The sequence below is a fragment of the Leptopilina heterotoma genome, unplaced genomic scaffold (assembly GCF_015476425.1).
Source record: "Leptopilina heterotoma isolate Lh14 unplaced genomic scaffold, ASM1547642v1 Lhet_83, whole genome shotgun sequence".
NCBI classification, from domain to species: Eukaryota; Metazoa; Arthropoda; class Insecta; order Hymenoptera; family Figitidae; genus Leptopilina; species Leptopilina heterotoma.
This window is the reverse complement of record NW_025111188.1, coordinates 226099-244569: the sequence shown is the minus strand read 5'-3', so window position 1 is coordinate 244569 and position 18471 is coordinate 226099. Positions and strand designations below refer to the sequence as shown.

At 22.5% G+C, this 18471-nt stretch overlaps 1 protein-coding gene across 6 annotated transcripts in view; it reads left to right on the top strand.

Annotated features, from left to right (window-relative positions):
- LOC122511457 (kinesin-like protein unc-104) overlaps window positions 1–18471 on the top strand; it is a 45090-nt gene that overhangs the window by 6493 nt on the left and 20126 nt on the right. For 4 of the 6 annotated variants that reach the window (XM_043626672.1, XM_043626671.1, XM_043626674.1 and 1 more), the window contains exons 2-15: window positions 964–1125; window positions 5610–5692; window positions 6853–6934; window positions 7521–7866; window positions 11009–11264; window positions 11418–11420; window positions 11862–12019; window positions 12336–12475; window positions 13814–13945; window positions 15189–15494; window positions 15628–15768; window positions 15855–16057; window positions 16975–17092; window positions 18234–18406. In XM_043626672.1, coding sequence (XP_043482607.1) covers window positions 1026–1125; window positions 5610–5692; window positions 6853–6934; window positions 7521–7866; window positions 11009–11264; window positions 11418–11420; window positions 11862–12019; window positions 12336–12475; window positions 13814–13945; window positions 15189–15494; window positions 15628–15768; window positions 15855–16057; window positions 16975–17092; window positions 18234–18406 — 2241 coding nt within the window. In that variant the 5' untranslated portion in view covers window positions 964–1025. The remainder of the gene's footprint in view (window positions 1–963; window positions 1126–5609; window positions 5693–6852; window positions 6935–7520; window positions 7867–11008; window positions 11265–11417; window positions 11421–11861; window positions 12020–12335; window positions 12476–13813; window positions 13946–15188; window positions 15495–15627; window positions 15769–15854; window positions 16058–16974; window positions 17093–18233; window positions 18407–18471) is intronic. The other 2 variants (XM_043626676.1, XM_043626677.1) reach the window with 2 other exon arrangements.

Sequence of the window (18471 nt, the reverse complement as noted above, 5' to 3'; positions counted from 1 at the left end):
CTCACTCACTCACTCTCTCTTCTCAGACCTGCCTGAATTGTTGTAACGTTTAATTAGTTGACAATTAGTCAGTTGACATTTCAAATGAGTGCAATAGTTTCTTCAAATTATTAAATTAAATTCAAAGTGTAAATCATCATGTAGAGTAAATGATATTCATATTTACCGTAACCTTTCTCGAGACAAATATTTCCCATTTACTTTCATCTGCGATTTAAATAAATAGAAATTTTATTTTCTTCCTTAGAAAATTATGTCTAATTAAAGAAAAATTTTCCAGAATTTTTCTTCTCTGTTCTCTAGAGAATTACATTTTCTGATAATAATTTTCTATTTTCTTCTCTAAAAAATTATTTTCAAATTCTTTGTTTACTGAAAAAATTATTAAAATTAAATTCTGAATTTAAATTATTAGAAAAGTAGGTACAAATAATATTTTTTCCAGAAAACTAATTGAAAATTATTCTATAGAAATATTTTTGTTCTTCCTTATTTCTTTTTCTAGAAAATTATTTTTTAATTGTAAATAATTTTCGAGAATTTTTCATTTTTTATTCTCTAGAGAATTACATTTTCTGAAAATAATTTTCTTTTTTCTTCTCTAAAAAATCATTTTCAACTGAGAATAATTCTTCGTTTCCTGAAAAAAAATTATTAAAATGAAATTCAATGAATTTAAATTGTTACAAAAATACAAAAAACATTTTCTTTAGAAAATTATTTAAAAATAGATAGGATTATTTTTGTTCTTTGTTTTTTTTTCTAAAAATTTATTTTTTAATTGCAAATAGTTTTTCTGAAATTGTTTTGTATTTTGTTCTCTTAGGAAATTATTTTATTGAAAAGAATTTTTCTGAAGAAATAGAAAGAATTGAAGAGAGGAAAATATAATAAAATAAAAAGTGTATAAAATATGTGAAATTAATTTCATTTTTATAATTGTTATTTTTTTCTGAATTTCAGTTGGTGATTACAAGAAACAATTTTTTGTGGATTAAAATAAAGGAAAAGAGAAAAGAAAAAAGATGTCGTCGGTGAAGGTGGCGGTGCGGGTTCGTCCCTTCAATAACCGAGAGATATGCCGCGAAGCACAATGTATTATCGACATGAATGGAAATACCACTTGTAAGTAATAATTTTTTATCAAAATTTCTTTTTCGAAAATGTATAATTTGACTAAAAATTAAATAAATCGAGAAAAATAGAAAAAAGTAGAAAGGAGTATTAAAAAATACGAAAGAATACGAAAAAAAATTGCAAAAATAGAAAAAAGTGGAAATGAATATTACAAAATTTAAACAATACAACAAAAATTGAAAAAGTAGAAAAAAGTAGAAAAAAGTAGGGAAAAGTAAAAGAATAAAAAAAATTGAAAGAAAAACAGGGGAAAAAAAATTGAAAGAATATAAAAAAATTGAAATAATGTTTTAAAAAACTGTAAAAATAAAGAACAAAGTAGAGAAAAGTATAAAAACTAGAAAAAACTGGAAAATAAAAAAAAATTGAAAGCTGATGATAAAAATTGAAAAAATAGAAAAAAATAAAAAAAAGAATAAACAAAAATTTAATACTCTAGAAATAAAATAAAAAAAATATAAAATTGGAAAAAAAAATTCTAAAAATAAATAAAAAATAATTGAATAGAGAAAAGACGGCGATGATTCATTGAATAAGCTTTTTTAAAGATTGTGAATTATAAAGGAGAGGGTGAAAGAAAAAATAGATATAAAAAAAACTTATCTACTGCAACTGGGAGATGAAATCGATAATCCGCATCCGTGACTCACCGAATCTTTTTTTTTATTTATGATACCTCTCCAACGATATGTCTTTCATTCACCAAATGACACTAAATTGCAAATTTCTTTTTTTTTCACGAATAAAAAGTACGAGAGAGTAAAAAATTTTAATAGAAAAAGAAGAAAAAATTCACTCATCTTCAATTTTTAATTAAAATTTCAATAATGTTCCCGCTTTTGAAAATTTATTTTCTCGCAAATATGTAAAAAGATGTCAAGACATGTAAATTGGATTAATTGAAGAATTAAAAAAAAAAATCTTTTCAGTAATTGTTGCATCGCAACAATTTTGATACGTTCTTTGTCTTAATTTTATGTCCTTAGAAAAACTTGTAGAAATATTTTTTTTTATTTTTCACTTTTTTTCTTTAATTATAATTGATGAATATTTTTTATTTTCTTTATTTTTCATTTTTCTTCTCTTTATTCGCATTTACAAACATGTTTTTATCTTGTTTTTGAAAAATACATTTTATTTACGAATATATTTTACTTTTTATATTTAAAAATATATTTTATTCATTTTTTTTTGTTTCTCAAATTTTTATTTTTAATTTTTCTATTTTTGACCTTTTTTTTGTTTAAAAATATTTTTTGTTCCAAAACAAGATAAAATTATATTGAATAAACACAAATAGAGAAAGAAAAGGGAAAAAATAAAGAAAATAAAATATATTTATTAATATAAAAAAAAAATACAAGAATAGAAAAAATATTTTCACATGTCAAGTAAATAATAATGAAAAATGTAAAGTAAAATATAAAAGTGTAAAGTAAAATATAAAAAGTGTAAAGAAAAATATAAATGTAAAATAAAAATATATAGGTATATTTTTATATACAAATTCAAAAATAAATTTCTAAATATAAAATAAGAAAAATATTTTGTTTCCAAAATAAGTTCAAAAAATATATTTAATAAATACAAATAAAGAAAAAAAGTAGAAAATATAAAGAAAAGAAACAATATTTATAAATATAAACAAGGAAAAAAAGTAGAAAATATAAAGTAAAGAAACAATATTTATAAATATAAACAAAAAAAGAAAGTAGAAAATAAAGAACATATTTTACAACAAAAATTTTTTTAAATGGATAATAGAAAATATGTTTTAAAAAAATATATTTAATAAATACAAATAAAGAAAAAATGTAGAAAATATGAAGAAAATAAACAATATCTAAAAAATATAAACAAAGAAAAAAATAGAAAATAAAGAAAATATTTTACAACAAAAATTGTTTTAAATTGAAAATAGAAAATATTGCACAGTTCTTAAATGTAAAGTAAAAAATGAAAAACGTAAAATAAAAAAGTATTTAATATAAAAATAATGTAAACTAAAGAAATACTTTATTAAAAATTTTTTAAATAGAAAATTTTAAAGAAAAAATAAAAAATTGCAAGAAACGTAAAATATTTTGACAAATGAATATAATAATATTTGTCATTCGGAAATAAGTTTAAAATATAAGAGAACAGATCAGGAATGCGTTTATTCAGGCAGGAAACATCTTTCACGACCTCCGGTGACTCATCGCTCTCGACATCGATTTTTCATTTGACCCCGGCGCCTGTCTCCTTTTTCGCGAGTCTGCAATCCAGTATTTTCATATACATATATACACATAACTTGATTCTGTCAATATGGCTGACTATATTTTACTATTTGACCTTATTAAACAACGTGGGTGTTTGCGTAAGAGTTTTTTTTAGTAAACTAAATACACGTGTACACCTACAAATTTTCGTTTCCTTTTTTTTTCCTTAGTCAAAAAAAAAAATTTTTTTTCGAAAACGATTACTTTTTCAGTTTTAATTACTATGTGGAATATAAAACAGTATAATTACTATACTATTACTATAATTACTATATTATTACTATAATTACTATATTATTACAGAATTACTATATTATTACAGAATTACTATAAAATTACTGTAGAACATAATGTAAAGTAATTTTAACAAAATTACCTCCTAAAATTTTCTTTGCTGTAAAGAAACGAGTCTGTAAATTATACGATTTAAAACTGTTTTTATTATTTTTTTCCTGTCACATTTTTTTAAATTCAGTTTTTTTTTAATTGTTCCCGATTTTCTAGGAATAAAAAATTATTTTTCTATAAAAAAGAAAAAAAATGTTCTGACATTTTTTTCTTTTTGATAGAAAAATAATTTTTTAGTCCTGGAAAATCGGGAACAAAAGGAATTTTTTTATGAAAAGAAATGAAAATTGAAAATTTATTATTTAGGGTATTTTTTTGGGGGGTTTATTGTTAGCGTGGTGGGCGCACAGTAGTAAGGGAACGTATTTGGTCAGACGGTTCCGTTAAATGCATTACTGCGTCCAGTCAGCATCTGAAATTTATCGCTTCATTTTCCTCGACTATTCTTACAAATCATTTTTACTGTTTATTTATCCTTTTTAGAAAAATGTCTCCTACTAGTTAATTTCTTAAATTTATTTTTCTCTATTTATTTATTTATTTATTTTTCTCTATTTATTTATTTTTTATTTTTCTCTATTTATTTTTTCTTTATTTATTTTTCACTACCTTATTTTTGTGTTGAACATTAAAAATAGCGAAAGAAAAATTCAAAAATATAAGGTTATAAACATTATAAACTATTTATACTATTTTTTTACATTTTTTTCCGAAAAATGTTTATTTACTTATTTATTCATGAATTATTTACACTGTTAAATAATTGTCAATTTATTGTAAATAATATTTATACCGTTTTTTTACATTTTTTTGCGAAAAATGTTTAATAATTGTCAATTTATTGTAAATAATATTTATACCGTTTTTTTACGTTTTTTTGCGAAAAATGTTTAATAATTGTCAATTTATTGTAAATAATATTTATACCGTTTTTTTTACATTTTTTTGCGAAAAATGTTTAATAATTGTCAATTTATTGTAAATAATATTTATACCGTTTTTTATTTACATTTTTTCCGAAAAAAGTTTAATAATTGTCAATTTATTGTAAATAAACCGATAAATATTGTTTTGTAGTGAAAATTAAAAAATAGCGAAAGAAAAATTTTTTTAAATAAAGTTCCAACCCTTTTATTCTTAATAATTTCTAAATACTTATTATTTAATTTTTTTCAATTATTATTTAATTTTTTTTTTAATCATTATTTAATTTTTTTTACTGCATAGCAATTTATTCAAATAAATAATATATTTTTTCTGAAAATTGTTTAAAAGTTGTCAATTTATTATATAAAATACTGATAAATAGTTTTTTTTTCTGAAAAAATGAAAAATAAAAATTTGTAAAAATGAAATTTGACGAGAAAAAAAAAATTCTTTCTCAAAATGTGAAAGCAGATTTTGCAATTTATATGTAGTTATATAAAGGAAGCTAAATTCTAGTGATCGATTTCCGTGTCGAGTGCACATCACTTTAAATTAACGTCACAGTTCTTGAATATTACACATAGTCGAGAACATGTCAGACCGTGATATATACAATGGAAAATGTATATAGAATATTATTTATAGACTATGTTTGAATTTATTAAATCCATTCTTTTCGTCTTTTGTAAAATTTATGATAATTCAATTTTATCAATTCGAAGCAGATTTTTGTGGAAAAAAGTCAGTAAATAATAAATTTATATTTTTTTTTTTTGTACAATTTTATTAGGATTATAATTTTTGTCGATTATTTTATATTATTCTATATATTTTGTAATTCATAATGTATAATTATTAATCAATAATGATTAATTAATTTTCTAATTTGAAATTCTAATTAACATTTTTTATATGATATTTATTTTTTTGCAGCCATTACAAATCCAAAAGCACCAACAGGTACTAAAGATGCCATCAAGAGTTTTAATTACGACTATTCCTACTTTTCAATGGACGTAAGTTTAAAAAAAAATAACTTATTTACACTCAGAAAAAATTATGTTTGAATCAACTAAATTTTGCTTGAATCAATTATTATTTGTTTTATAAGAATACAGAACTGAATTCAAACATAATTTTTTTTTGAGTATTTCCTTTTGAATAATTATATTTATATTTTTTTTATGAATATTTTCTTTTTCGATTTTTGGAAGAAAATTTGGTAACCAATGAAAAATTGTGATTTAAATTCTTTTCGAATAATGAAGAGAGAAAATATGATAAGAAGAAGGTTAATTTAAAAGAAATAATTTTTTTTGTGGTGGAAAGTATTTTTTAAAGGGTATTTTTTCTTTTTTGGGAGAAAACTATTTTTTAAATGTATTTTTTCCTTTTTTGGGGTTTTAACAATAAAAACTAAACGAGACAGTGAGAAGTAGAGAGGAAGAGAGAGAGAGAGAAAGAGAGAAAATTGTGGAAAATTCGAGACACGTAAGACATCGAAATACAAGTTACTTTGTAAAATATTCAGCAAAAAAATACATTCGCTCGATATCTCACTGGATCTCTCGACTGAAACAGAAATAGTGGACTCTGTTTTTCGTTTCGTCCAGTTCTGTTTTAAGACTTATATTCCTTATTCGACTCGTATATCCTACTAGAATTTTCGTCTGATGTTATAAATCTCATTTAAGACTCTCTACATTTTTCTCTCTCACTCATTGTCATTTGTCTCCAAGTAAAAAACCTTCTTATCTCTATAAAAAGTTTTAAATTACAATTTTTCTTTCTAAATTTTTTATTTCCTTTTTTTATTTCCAAAAAAGTATAAATAAAAAACGAGGATAAGAAATTTTTTTTTTCTCGTAAAAATACAAAATAGAAAGCAGTCGAAAATTTAAAGACTTTTCCTTCACTTCAATTTTCTTTTTAAATAATACTTCACATCAAGGACAAAATTGTTGACAATTTTTATTTTAAAACTTCAGAAGGAAAATTCCCGAGAAAAAAATGTAATTTTTGAAATTTTATTTGCAAACTTTTATTATTGAGACGATTTTTTAAATACAAAAAGAACGAAAATCGAATAGAAAAGAACGAAAATCGAAAAAAAAAATTTTGTCGGTATAAAATGAAAGAAAATGTTCTAACTTTGAAAAATAATTTTTTTTTGCAGTCAAACGATATTGATAATTATTCATCGCAAATTATGGTTTATAAAGATATTGGCGAAGAAATGTTGGAACACGCTTTTGAAGGTAATTCACTTTTATATTTATATTTAACATTTATAAATAGGCAATAAACATTTTCTCGTTGAGAGACGAAGAAATAAAAAGAAAATTCTCTCGCAGTAAATTGATAACTTGGAAAAAAAAATTTTGAAGAGAAATTTTTTTCTCCTAATGGATCCATTCTCAGCTTCCATTTCAGAAATGGAATCTCCGATTTATAGCTTGAAAAAAAGTGTTGATCTGTATTAGAGAATTTTCTTTATATAGTATCTTTCGGTGATTTTATTTTTTTTCCTTTTTTTTCTTCTCGACTTTTATACACACATTTTATATGTATTTTATATTTTATTTTTTATTAATAATTATTAATAAAAATAAATACAATAATTATTTATTAATAATTATGAATGTAATTAGTTATTAAAAATTGTGAATCAAATTATTAACTGAGAATTAAGAATATAATTATTTATTAATAACTACGAATATAATAAAAAATAAATAAAAAAAAAATTAATTAATTAAAAATTAAAAAAAAAATTTTTTTGTTTTTTTTATTTCTAAAGCGTATGTTAAAATTTTTTTTTCCACTTTCATAAAAAAAAAATAGGTTACAACGTTTGTATATTCGCCTATGGTCAAACTGGAGCCGGAAAATCATATACAATGATGGGAAAGCAAGAGGAGGGCCAAGAGGGTATTATTCCACAAATTTGCAAGGATCTTTTTGGTAAAATCACATCAAATTCAAATGAACAATTAAAATATTCAGTTGAGGTCAGTTATATGGAAATTTATTGCGAGAGAGTTCGTGATCTTCTTAATCCAAAGAATAAAGGTAATCTTCGTGTGAGGGAACATCCCCTATTGGGTCCCTACGTTGAGGATCTTTCTAAATTGGCTGTGATGTCCTATCAAGATATTCATGATCTCATTGACGAAGGAAATAAGGCCAGGTTTGTTTTTCCATTTTTTTTTCTCTCCTTTTATTTTTTAAATAATGAAAAGAATTTTGTGAATTTAAAATTATTTTTTTATTTTCTAAAAAATAGGAAGGAATATTTTTTTTGTTTTTCCTATTCTTTATTATAATATTAGTATTAATACTGTTATTTCAGTAGTAGAAGTAAATTATAAGTCAGAAATATTTTTTTATTATTATTTTTTATATTATTATTATTATTAGTATTTTTTTGGTAATATTATCGTCTAGTAGTAGAAGTCAATCATTAGTCAAATGTTCATTGTTATAATTACACATACTTTTATCATTATTAATTTTTTTGTCACTATTATCGTCAAGTAGTAGATGTAAATTATTGGTTAGACGTAAATTATTATTATTTCATTATTGTTAATATTTTCAAGTAGTTGAAGTAAATCATAAGTCAGACATATATTTTTTATATTTTTTTATTACTTGTATTATTATTACTAAAATTGTATTATTTTAACAATATCATTAAGTAGTAGAAGCAAGTTATTAGTCAGACGTATATTTTATAATTATTATTACTTTTATCATTATTAATTTTTATGTTTTATATTTTTGTCAAGTAGTACAAGTAAATTATTAGTCAGACGTAAATTGTTTCAATTATTTTATTATTAGATGCTAATATTTTCAAGTAGTAGAAGTAAATTACTAGTCAGACTTAGATTTTTTATTATTATTTCATTATTGTTAATATTTTCAAGTAGTAGAAGTAAATCATAAGTCAGACATATATTTCTTTATTATTTGTATTATTATTGATAAAATTAATTTATTTCTAATAATGTCATCAAGTGATAGAAGTAAATTATAAGTCAGACGTATTTCTTTTAATTTCTATTACTTTTATTCTTATTAATTTTTTTGATTTATATTTTTGTCAAATAGAAGAAGTAAATTACAATTATTTCATTATTGTCAATATCTTCAAGTAGCAGAAGTAAATTATTAATTCGATACATATTTTTATTTCTTATATTATTATTATTTTTATTATTAATATTATCGTCCAGTAGTACAAGTAAATTATTAGTCAGACATAAATTTTTTCAATTTTTTTATTATTACTAATATTTTCAAGTAGTAGAAGTAAATTAGTAGTCAGACGTATATTTGTCATTCTTATTTTATTTTTTAAAAAATATTTTCAAGTAGTAGAAGTAAATTACTAGTCAGACGTATATTTTTTATTATTATTTCATTCTTCTTAATATATTCAAGTAGTAAAAGTAAATTATAAGTCAAGCATATATTTTTTATTACTTGTATTATTATTCCTAAATTATTTTATTTCTAATAACATCATCAAGTAGTAGAAGCAAGTTATTAGTCAGACGTATATTTTATAATTATTATTACTTTTATTATTATTAATTTTTTTGTTTTATATTTTTGTCAAATAGTACAAGTAAACTATTAGTCAGACGTAAATTGTTTCAATTATTTCATTATTATTAATATTTTCAAGTAGTAAAAGTAAATTATTGGTCAGACGTATTTTTTATAATTACTATAAATTTTATTATTATTAATTTTTTTTTGTCTATATTTTTGTCAAGTAGTAAAAGTAAATCATAAGTCAGGCATATATATTTTTATAATTTGTATTATTATTATTGATAAAATTAAATTATTTCTAATAATACCGTCAAGTAGTAGAAGTAAATTATTAGTCAGACGTATTTTTTCTAATTTCTATTCGTTTTATACTTATTACATTTTTTGGTTTTTTTTATCAAGTAGTAGAGGTAAATTATTAGTCAGACGTAAATTTTTTCAATTATTTCACTATTACTAATATTTTCAAGTAGTAGAAGTAAATTAGTAGTCATACGTATATTTTTTATTATTATTTTATTATTTTTTAAAATATTTTCAAGTAGTAGAAGTAAATTATAAGTCAGACATATTTTTTTATTATTTGTATTATTATTGTTATTTTTAATAATAATATTATCGTTTTAGTAGTATAAGTAAATTATTATTCAGACACATTTTGTCATTATTTTTATTCTATTGTTAATATTATAGTTCCAGTAGTAGAAGTAAATTATTAGTCAGACTTTTATTTTTACAATTTATTATTTCATTATTAATTATTATATTTTTAAGTAGTAGAAGTAAATTATCAGTCAGACGTTTATTTTGACAATTATTTCATTATTATTAACAGTTTTAAGTAGTAGAAGTAAATTACTAATCAGTCGTATGTTTGTTATTATTATTTCATTATTGTTAATATTTTCAAGTAGTAGAAGTAAATTACTAGTCAGACGAATATTTTTTATTATTATTTCATTATTGTTAATATTTTCAAGTAGTAGAAGTAAATTACTAGTCAGACGAATATTTTTTATTATTATTTTATTATTCATATAATCAAGTAGTGTAAGTAAATGCTAAGTCAGACATCTATTGTTAATTATAATTTGTATTATTATTACTATTATTTTTTATTGATAATATTATCGTCTAGTAGTAGTAGTAAATTATTAGTCAGACATAAACTGTTGTATTTTCTATTTTTGTTATCATTATTAATTTTTTTTTGTTTTTTATTATTGTCAAGTAGTAGAAGTAAATTATTAGTCATACATAAATTCTTTACTATTTAATTATTATTATTATTATTATTATTATTATTATTATTATTATTATTATTATTATTATTATTATTATTATTATTATTATTATTATTATTATTATTATTATTATTATTATTATTATTATTTTTATTTTTAAGTAGTAGAAGTAAATCATAATTCCGACGTATATTTTTTTTTATTATTTGTATTATTATTACTATTATTTTTGATTGATAATATTATTGTCTAGTAGTAGTAGTAAATTATTAGTCAGACGTAAATTGTTACAATTATTTCGTTATTTATCAAGATTTGCAAGTAGTAAAAGAAAATTATTAGTGAGATGTAAATTATTATTATTATTTCATAATTATCAATATTTTCAAGTAGTAGAAATAAATTATAAGTCAGACATATTTTTTACGTTTTCTCACTTACATTTTTCAATCTAATAAATGTGGTAATTAAAAAAAAAAGTTGTTTTCTAATTTTTTTTTTCTTTTTGCATTCTTTTTAAAGAACCGTGGCGGCTACGAATATGAACGAGACCTCGAGTAGGTCGCACGCTGTCTTTACGATTTTCTTCACACAACAGAAACAAGACTCAATTACGGGATTAATTACGGAGAAAGTCAGTAAAATTTCGCTTGTCGATTTAGCGGGCTCGGAAAGGGCAGACTCGACAGGAGCGAAAGGAACGAGATTGAAGGAGGGCGCAAATATCAATAAAAGTTTAACAACACTTGGAAAAGTCATTAGTGCACTTGCTGAAATTGTAAGTTTTTCCTTTTTCAATTACTCCATTTTCATTTCGAGAAATAGAAAAAAAAAATTGAAGAAATAAATATAGAAAATTCTGTATCGCTAAATCAACGCTTTTCCTTTTGCAATCTTTTTCACATTTGGAATTAAAAATACAATAATAAAGGCGGTAAGTCTCCTTTTGCTTGCTAATTAAGCTAGAAATTTTCGAACCTAAATAAATTTTTTTTATTTACTTTAGCTTTTTTTTGTTTTTTATAGCTTTTTCAGTTTTTTAGTCTTTTCTTTTCTTTTTAGCTTTTTTAGTTTTTTAGCCTTTTAGTTCTTTTGTTTCTTTTTATTTTCTTTAGATTTTTAGCCTTTTAGTATTTTTATTTTTTTCTCTTCGTTTCTTCTTATTTTCTTTAGTTTTTAGACTAAAAAAAGACTAAAAACTAAAAAATTAAAGGAACTAAAAAGAATCAAAAAGACTAAAAGTCTTTTTGATTCTTTTTAGTTTCTTTAGTTTTTAGTTCTTAGTTTTTTAGTCTTTTTGTTTCTTTTTAGTTTCCTTATTTTTTTTTTTTTTTTGCCTTTTTCTAGTTTCTATTAATTCGATGACTAATTACAGGCAACAAAGAAGAAGAAGAAAGCAGATTTCATTCCCTATAGAGATTCAGTCCTGACTTGGCTTCTTCGTGAAAATTTGGGAGGCAATTCGAAAACGGCAATGATTGCAGCAATCAGTCCCGCTGATATTAATTATGACGAGACACTTTCGACTCTAAGGTAATCAATATTTTTTCCTTTGAGATCCGATTTTCAAAATTTAACAAAATATATTATTTATATTATAATAAAATATTAATAGCATTAAATTATCAAAATATTAATAATAAAATATTAATAGCATTAAATTATCAAAATATTAATAATAAAATATAAATAGCATTAAATTATTAAAATATTAATAATCAAATAGTAATAACATTAAATTATCAAAATATTAATAATAAAATATTAATAGCATTAAATTATCAAAATATTAATAATAAAATATTTTTTAATTTTTTTTTTCTTTCTTTTTTTTTTATTGTCAATGCAGATATGCGGACAGAGCGAAACAAATTGTTTGCAAGGCCGTTGTCAATGAGGATGCAAATGCCAAACTCATCAGAGAACTCAAGGAGGAAATTCAAAAACTTCGAGAACTTCTCAAACAAGAAGGCATCGATTATCACGAGGGTGAGTCTCAAAGAAAAAGTATTTTTCTTATGGAAAAAAATTTTATTTTCTCAAAAAAGAAATTTTTATCTATTAAATTTTCTTTTTTGGGAAATAAGTTTTTTCAACGAGTCCAAATGATAAGTGTTAAATTTTTCAAAGAAGAGAGAGAAATTTTTTTTTTGCCCCTTAAAGAAATAAATTTTGAGAATTTTTTTCTTTTCTTTTTTTTACATTTATGCTCGACATTGATCCAGGTGGTAGAATCACTTGTAAAAAGAAAATATCCAGTAAGTAGAATTATTCACCAGAAAAAAAAGACTATTTTTCACTTTTTTTTAAAGGCTTCCAATTTTTTTTTTAACTTCACAATAATTTTTTGTTTTTGTTTAATAATTTTTTGCTTTGGCTACCTTTTTAACTGCAATTCTTTTTCTTTTAATTCGAAATCTTTCGAATATTGCTTTTCTCGAATTGAAACAAAATTGAAATTAAAAAAAAGAAACTAGAAAGTAGAAACTTAAAGAAACTAAAAGAAATTTTAATGAAAATAAGTATTAATAGTTTAAACGAAAAAAATTTGTATTTTTACCCGAAAAGTAATTTTCGTGTCACATTTATTTGGAATTGTGGTTCAAAAAAAAAAAGATTTCTAGTCTTTCGAAGGGGAAATTAATTAAACGAAATTCCCCTTTTTTTAATCACTTTCAGCACAGCGTTGTCTCGTTTATTGAACCTCTGAGTGAACTGCCCCTGATTTCCAAATAAATTAAATCAAGTCTAGACTGTGCAGAATGATTTCTCGTCAACTTGGGAAATAAATGGTTTTAAATAAATAACGAAATTCTAAGAAATTAAATTTATTTTCTTTACCTTCAGTTTTCTGTTGAAGGAAGGACAAAAATAATCACCAGGGAATTAATTTATTAAAAATGAAAATAGTAATTAAAAAAAGTTAATATTTTCAAGTGTTTGGAAAAAATGATCAATAAACACTAATTAAATTAATTTAACATTCAATATTTAATAATAAATATTAATTTTTAATGCAGAGAGTTTTTTTTATTATTTTCCATTGCCTTGTCTACTTTTGTAAATGAAAAATATTATATTTTACTTTGTTATTTATAAAGAATAAGCATAAAACTTTACAATAGATGAAAACAAAATTATATTTTTATGTGTGGCTTTCAGTGTCCAGCGTGTCGTCTTAAAATTTTCAGTTTTTCTAAAAATTATTTAAAAAAAAGAACTTGGAATTTAAAATTTATCTTTTGATGCTATTTATAAAAAAATTGTTGCGTGATTGTTTGACACAATTTTTTTTCGAAAAATGTTGACTGAAAAAAATTTTTTTAGGAGATGAAATCATTAGGTCGAAACGAGAGGGTGATATGAAGGAATCTCGACAGAGGATTCCGTCTCATCCGACGTCGACTCTTGCCGAAGAGGCCGTTGAACAATTGCAGGCTTCAGAAAAACTCATAGCCGGTAGGATTTTTTTTTGAATTAGTTTTTTTTTATTTATTTTAGTTAATTATTGACTCTTACTTGTTTCTTTCTATGTTCTACTTAATTTTTAATTATTAACTATTGTTTTTTTGAATCTATTTTTATTAATTTATTTAATTAATTATTTTCGTACTTTTTTTTATTTATTTTGATATATTCCTTGTACTTCTTTGTACTTCTTCCTATTTTAATTATCTACTTTTGTTATTTTTTTGTATTTCAATTAATTTTTTTGAACACGTTTTTATTTATTTTTTGTATTGAATTTTCTTCAGTTTTTGTATTTTTTGTATTTTATTTATTTTTGTGTACTTTTTTTTTTACTTTTTTGTACTTTTTATTTATTTATTAAACTTCTTTCACTTTCTTTTATGTACTTCTTTTATTTTTTGTACTTTAATTAATTTTTTGTTCTCGTTTTTATTTATTTATTCTATTGAATTTTGTCTACTTTTTGTTTTTTGTTTTATTTATTTTTTGCTTCTTCCTTTAGTTTTTTAAAGTTCTTTTAATTATTTTTTGTACTAATTTTAGTTTTTTGTACATTTTATTTAATTAAAGAACTTCTTTTTCTTCCTTTTATGTACTTCTTTTATTTTTTTTACTTCAATTAATTTTTTGTTCTCGTTTTTATTTATTTATTGTATTGAATTTTATTTACTTTTTGTATTTTATTTTATATATTTTTTTATACTTCCTTTAGTTTTTTGAAAGCGTTTTAATTATTTTTTGTACTTCTGTTAGTTTTTTGTACTTTTTATTTATTTATTAAACTTCTTTCATTTCCTTTTATGTACTTCTTTTAATTATTTTTTGTACTTTTTATTTATTTATTGAACTTCTCTTTATTCTTTTTATGTGCTTCTTTTATTTTTTTGTACTTGTTCTTATTTATTTTTTATTATTTCTTTTTTACACTTGCTTTTATTTATCAGGTGTACTTATTTTTTTTCTTATGAATTTTTTTTCACAAGTACGAAAGAGTAAAAGAATTCTACTTATTTTTATTGTTCTTTTTTATATTCATTTTTCTATTTTTCCCATTTATTTCTATTTACCAGCACAAAAAGTTTAATAATAAAAAAATACTTATTTTCATTTTTTTTATTCACTTTTTTCTATTTTTCTTCATTTACTTCTATATTTACACTATAGCACAAAAAAAAAAAATAAATTGAAAAATAATAAAGAAAAAATAATTTTTTTCATTTACCATTTAAAGAGTTGAATGAGACATGGGAGGAGAAACTAAAACGAACAGAAGCAATTCGCCTGCAACGTGAAGCTGTATTTGCGGAAATGGGCGTCGCAGTAAAAGAAGACGGCGTAACTGTTGGTGTATTTTCTCCAAAGAAAACACCGCATTTGGTGAATTTAAATGAAGATCCTTCGATGTCTGAATGTTTGATTTATTACATCAAGGAGGGTTTCACAAGAGTTGGAAGTGCCGAGGCAAACATTCCCCAAGATATTCAACTTTGTGGTCCACACATTCTCAGCGAGCATTGTGTTTTCGAAAGTCACGAAGGTTTGTCAATCATTCATTTATTCCAAAAAATTATTTACAAAATTCACTTTCCCTTTTTTCTATTTTTTTGTAATAATAAAATAATTTTAAAAATAATTTCTATTTTCTATAAAAAAAAATTTTCTTTTTTCAGGAATTGTCACTTTAATACCAAGAAAAGGTGCTCTAATTTACGTAAACGGTCGCGAAGTGACGGAATCAATTATTTTGAAAACTGGATCACGAGTAATTCTTGGAAAGAATCACGTTTTTCGATTTAATCATCCGGATCAAGGTAAGAGGGGATTTTTTTATTTATTTTATTTTATTGAACTTTTTGATGAAAATTTCCAAATTTCATCCCTTATTCCTTGATTTCAGTTCGTGAGCGTAGGGAGAAAAGTTCACCAGCCGAAACACCAGGAAATGGGGAAACTGTTGATTGGAATTTTGCACAAATTGAACTTCTCGAGAAGCAGGGAATCGATCTTAAAGTTGAAATGGAGAAGAGATTGCTTGTTCTCGAGGAGCAATTTCGAAAGGAAAAGGAGGAAGCAGATCAACTTTTTGAAGAACAAAGAAAGGTATTTTTTTATTATTTCTATATTTTTATTTTGTCTCTTGACATTTTAGTACCATTCTCATCAATTGTAATTGATTTTTTATTTTTTGTATTTTCTTTTATTTTATACTTCTTCACTTTTTATTTTAAAAAAATATGTTTAGAGTTACAAACCAAGAAACTTAATATCTTTAATTTAATTACTAAAATTAGTGCACATTCTGAGTTAATTTTTGTTTAAGTTTTCAAATTATGATTGAAGTTATAAAAAAAAATTTCCTTTATTTCTAAAAATGTCTGAGATTTTGATAAATAATTGTAGTGAAGAAAGGAAAAATTTTTTTTTTGTTTAAATTACTAAAAAAAACTGGTAGCTTTGCTAAAAAATTATAATTAAGAAATATAAATGGTCCAAATTTATTTCTTTTTGTTTCATTTTTTTATAAAGAAGCAAAGAATTTTTTTTTATTTATTACTAAAAAACTGGAAGCTTTGTTAAAAAATTGTAATTGAAAAATATAAATGGTCCAAATTTATTTAATTTTTATAAAGGAACAAAGAATTTTTTTTATTTATTACTAAAAAAATACTGAAAAATTTGTTAAAAAATTGCGATTAAAAAATATAAATGGTCCAAATTTATTTCTTTTTCCTTAATTTTTATAAAGAAACAAACAATATTTTAAAAAGAAAGAAAGACACAATTATTATATAAAATAAATATTCTGCACAATTTTTTCATTAATTTCAAAAAAAATAATATAATTTCGTTATAAATTGTGATTAAAAAACAGAAATTTCCTCATATTTTTTTCCAAATGAACCTAAAAAATTTGTAAACAAAAAATGTCAGTGAAAAATTATCATTATTAAGTAACAATTAATAATTAATAATATTATTAATTTTAATAAATTTTACATTTTTTTTAAATGTTCTAGAATTACGAGGCAAGAATCGACGCTTTACAGAAACAAGTTGAAGAACAAAGTATGACAATGTCGATGTATAGCAGTTACACTCCGGAAGACTTTAATAATATAGAAGAAGACATTTTCGGTGATTATATAGAACTATTTTATAATTTTTTTCCTTTATTTAAAAAAAAAATTGTTATTCTTTACTTTTTTCTTTATCTACAAAAATATTTTTTCCTTTAACTACAAAAATTTTTTTTAAAAAATGTTTCTCCCTTATTAACTAACACTATTATTATTTTTTGTTTATTTTTTTGTACTTGAAAGTTTGGAGTTGAAATTAATATTTTTAAAGCACTCAATAAATCTGCATGATTTTAAAAATTCACTTTTTTGATAATTACTATAAATACACGCAATCGTTCATTTTTTCATTATCAATTATTCAATTTGCTTTCGTATTAAATTATTACTTTCGGTTTTTATTTTACTTATGGGGTAACACCTCTCTCTCTCGACGGACTAATTTATTTTTTTTACAATTTTTTTATTTTTTTGTATTAAAAAATTTTTTTTTTACTTTTCTATTATTCATTTTTTTATTTTTTTTTCTCTAAGAAAAAGTGTGGAAGGGAAAAAAAAGTTTAGGAATAGACGAATATTTGTTGAAAAGAGTCAAAGAAAAATGAAAAGAACCTTTGGCGCGCTTTCACTGCGAGAGCAGCCAATTAGAGTCGCGCGAATTGTCGACCAATCGGAGCGCAGCGTCTGTTTAGTATAAAAGACGCGCGGTCGACGGCGGAGAGGGCAGAAGGAGCTCCGCTCTCTTGGGAGTTGGAACTCCTGGGAAATCAGAATCGACTAGAAACTAATTAAAAGTTTTTGTTCCAAACAAAATGAATTCTACACAAACGACTGTTTTATAATGTTTCATATTCTGTGGGAAATTAAAGAAAAATCGTGAAATAATTTTTTTTAAAAAGGTGTTACTCCTAAAGTGGTAAATTAACATTTCTATCAAAGTAATTAATTTATTTTTCTTTTCATTTTCGACAAATTTAGATATCTTTTTTTTTATTTAGACAAAAAATAACTTTTTATTCTCTTTGTTCTCATTTATCATCGAATTCTCGCAAAAGAGATTGCAAACCTAAAAAAATAAAAGAAAATATTTTCTGCCTTTTTTGGAAGTAATTGCATTTTCTTCTGGGGGAATTTTTTTTTCTGAAGATTTTTTGCTTGGCTTATCTGACTGTTTTGCCTGGTGATTGCTTGAATTTCAGTCAACCCATTGTTTGACGCAGAGAGCAACTGGGGAGAACGGGAATTTCAGTTGGCTGCTTGGGCATTTCGTAAATGGAAATATCATCAATTTACAAGTCTTCGCGATGATCTTTGGGGTAATGCCATTTTCCTAAAGGAGGCAAATGCCATTTCTGTCGAACTCAAGAAGAAGGTACGAAAAAAAAATATTTTTTCCCTGAAGAAATCTTTCAAGACTCTCTTAATCTTTTGAGACTT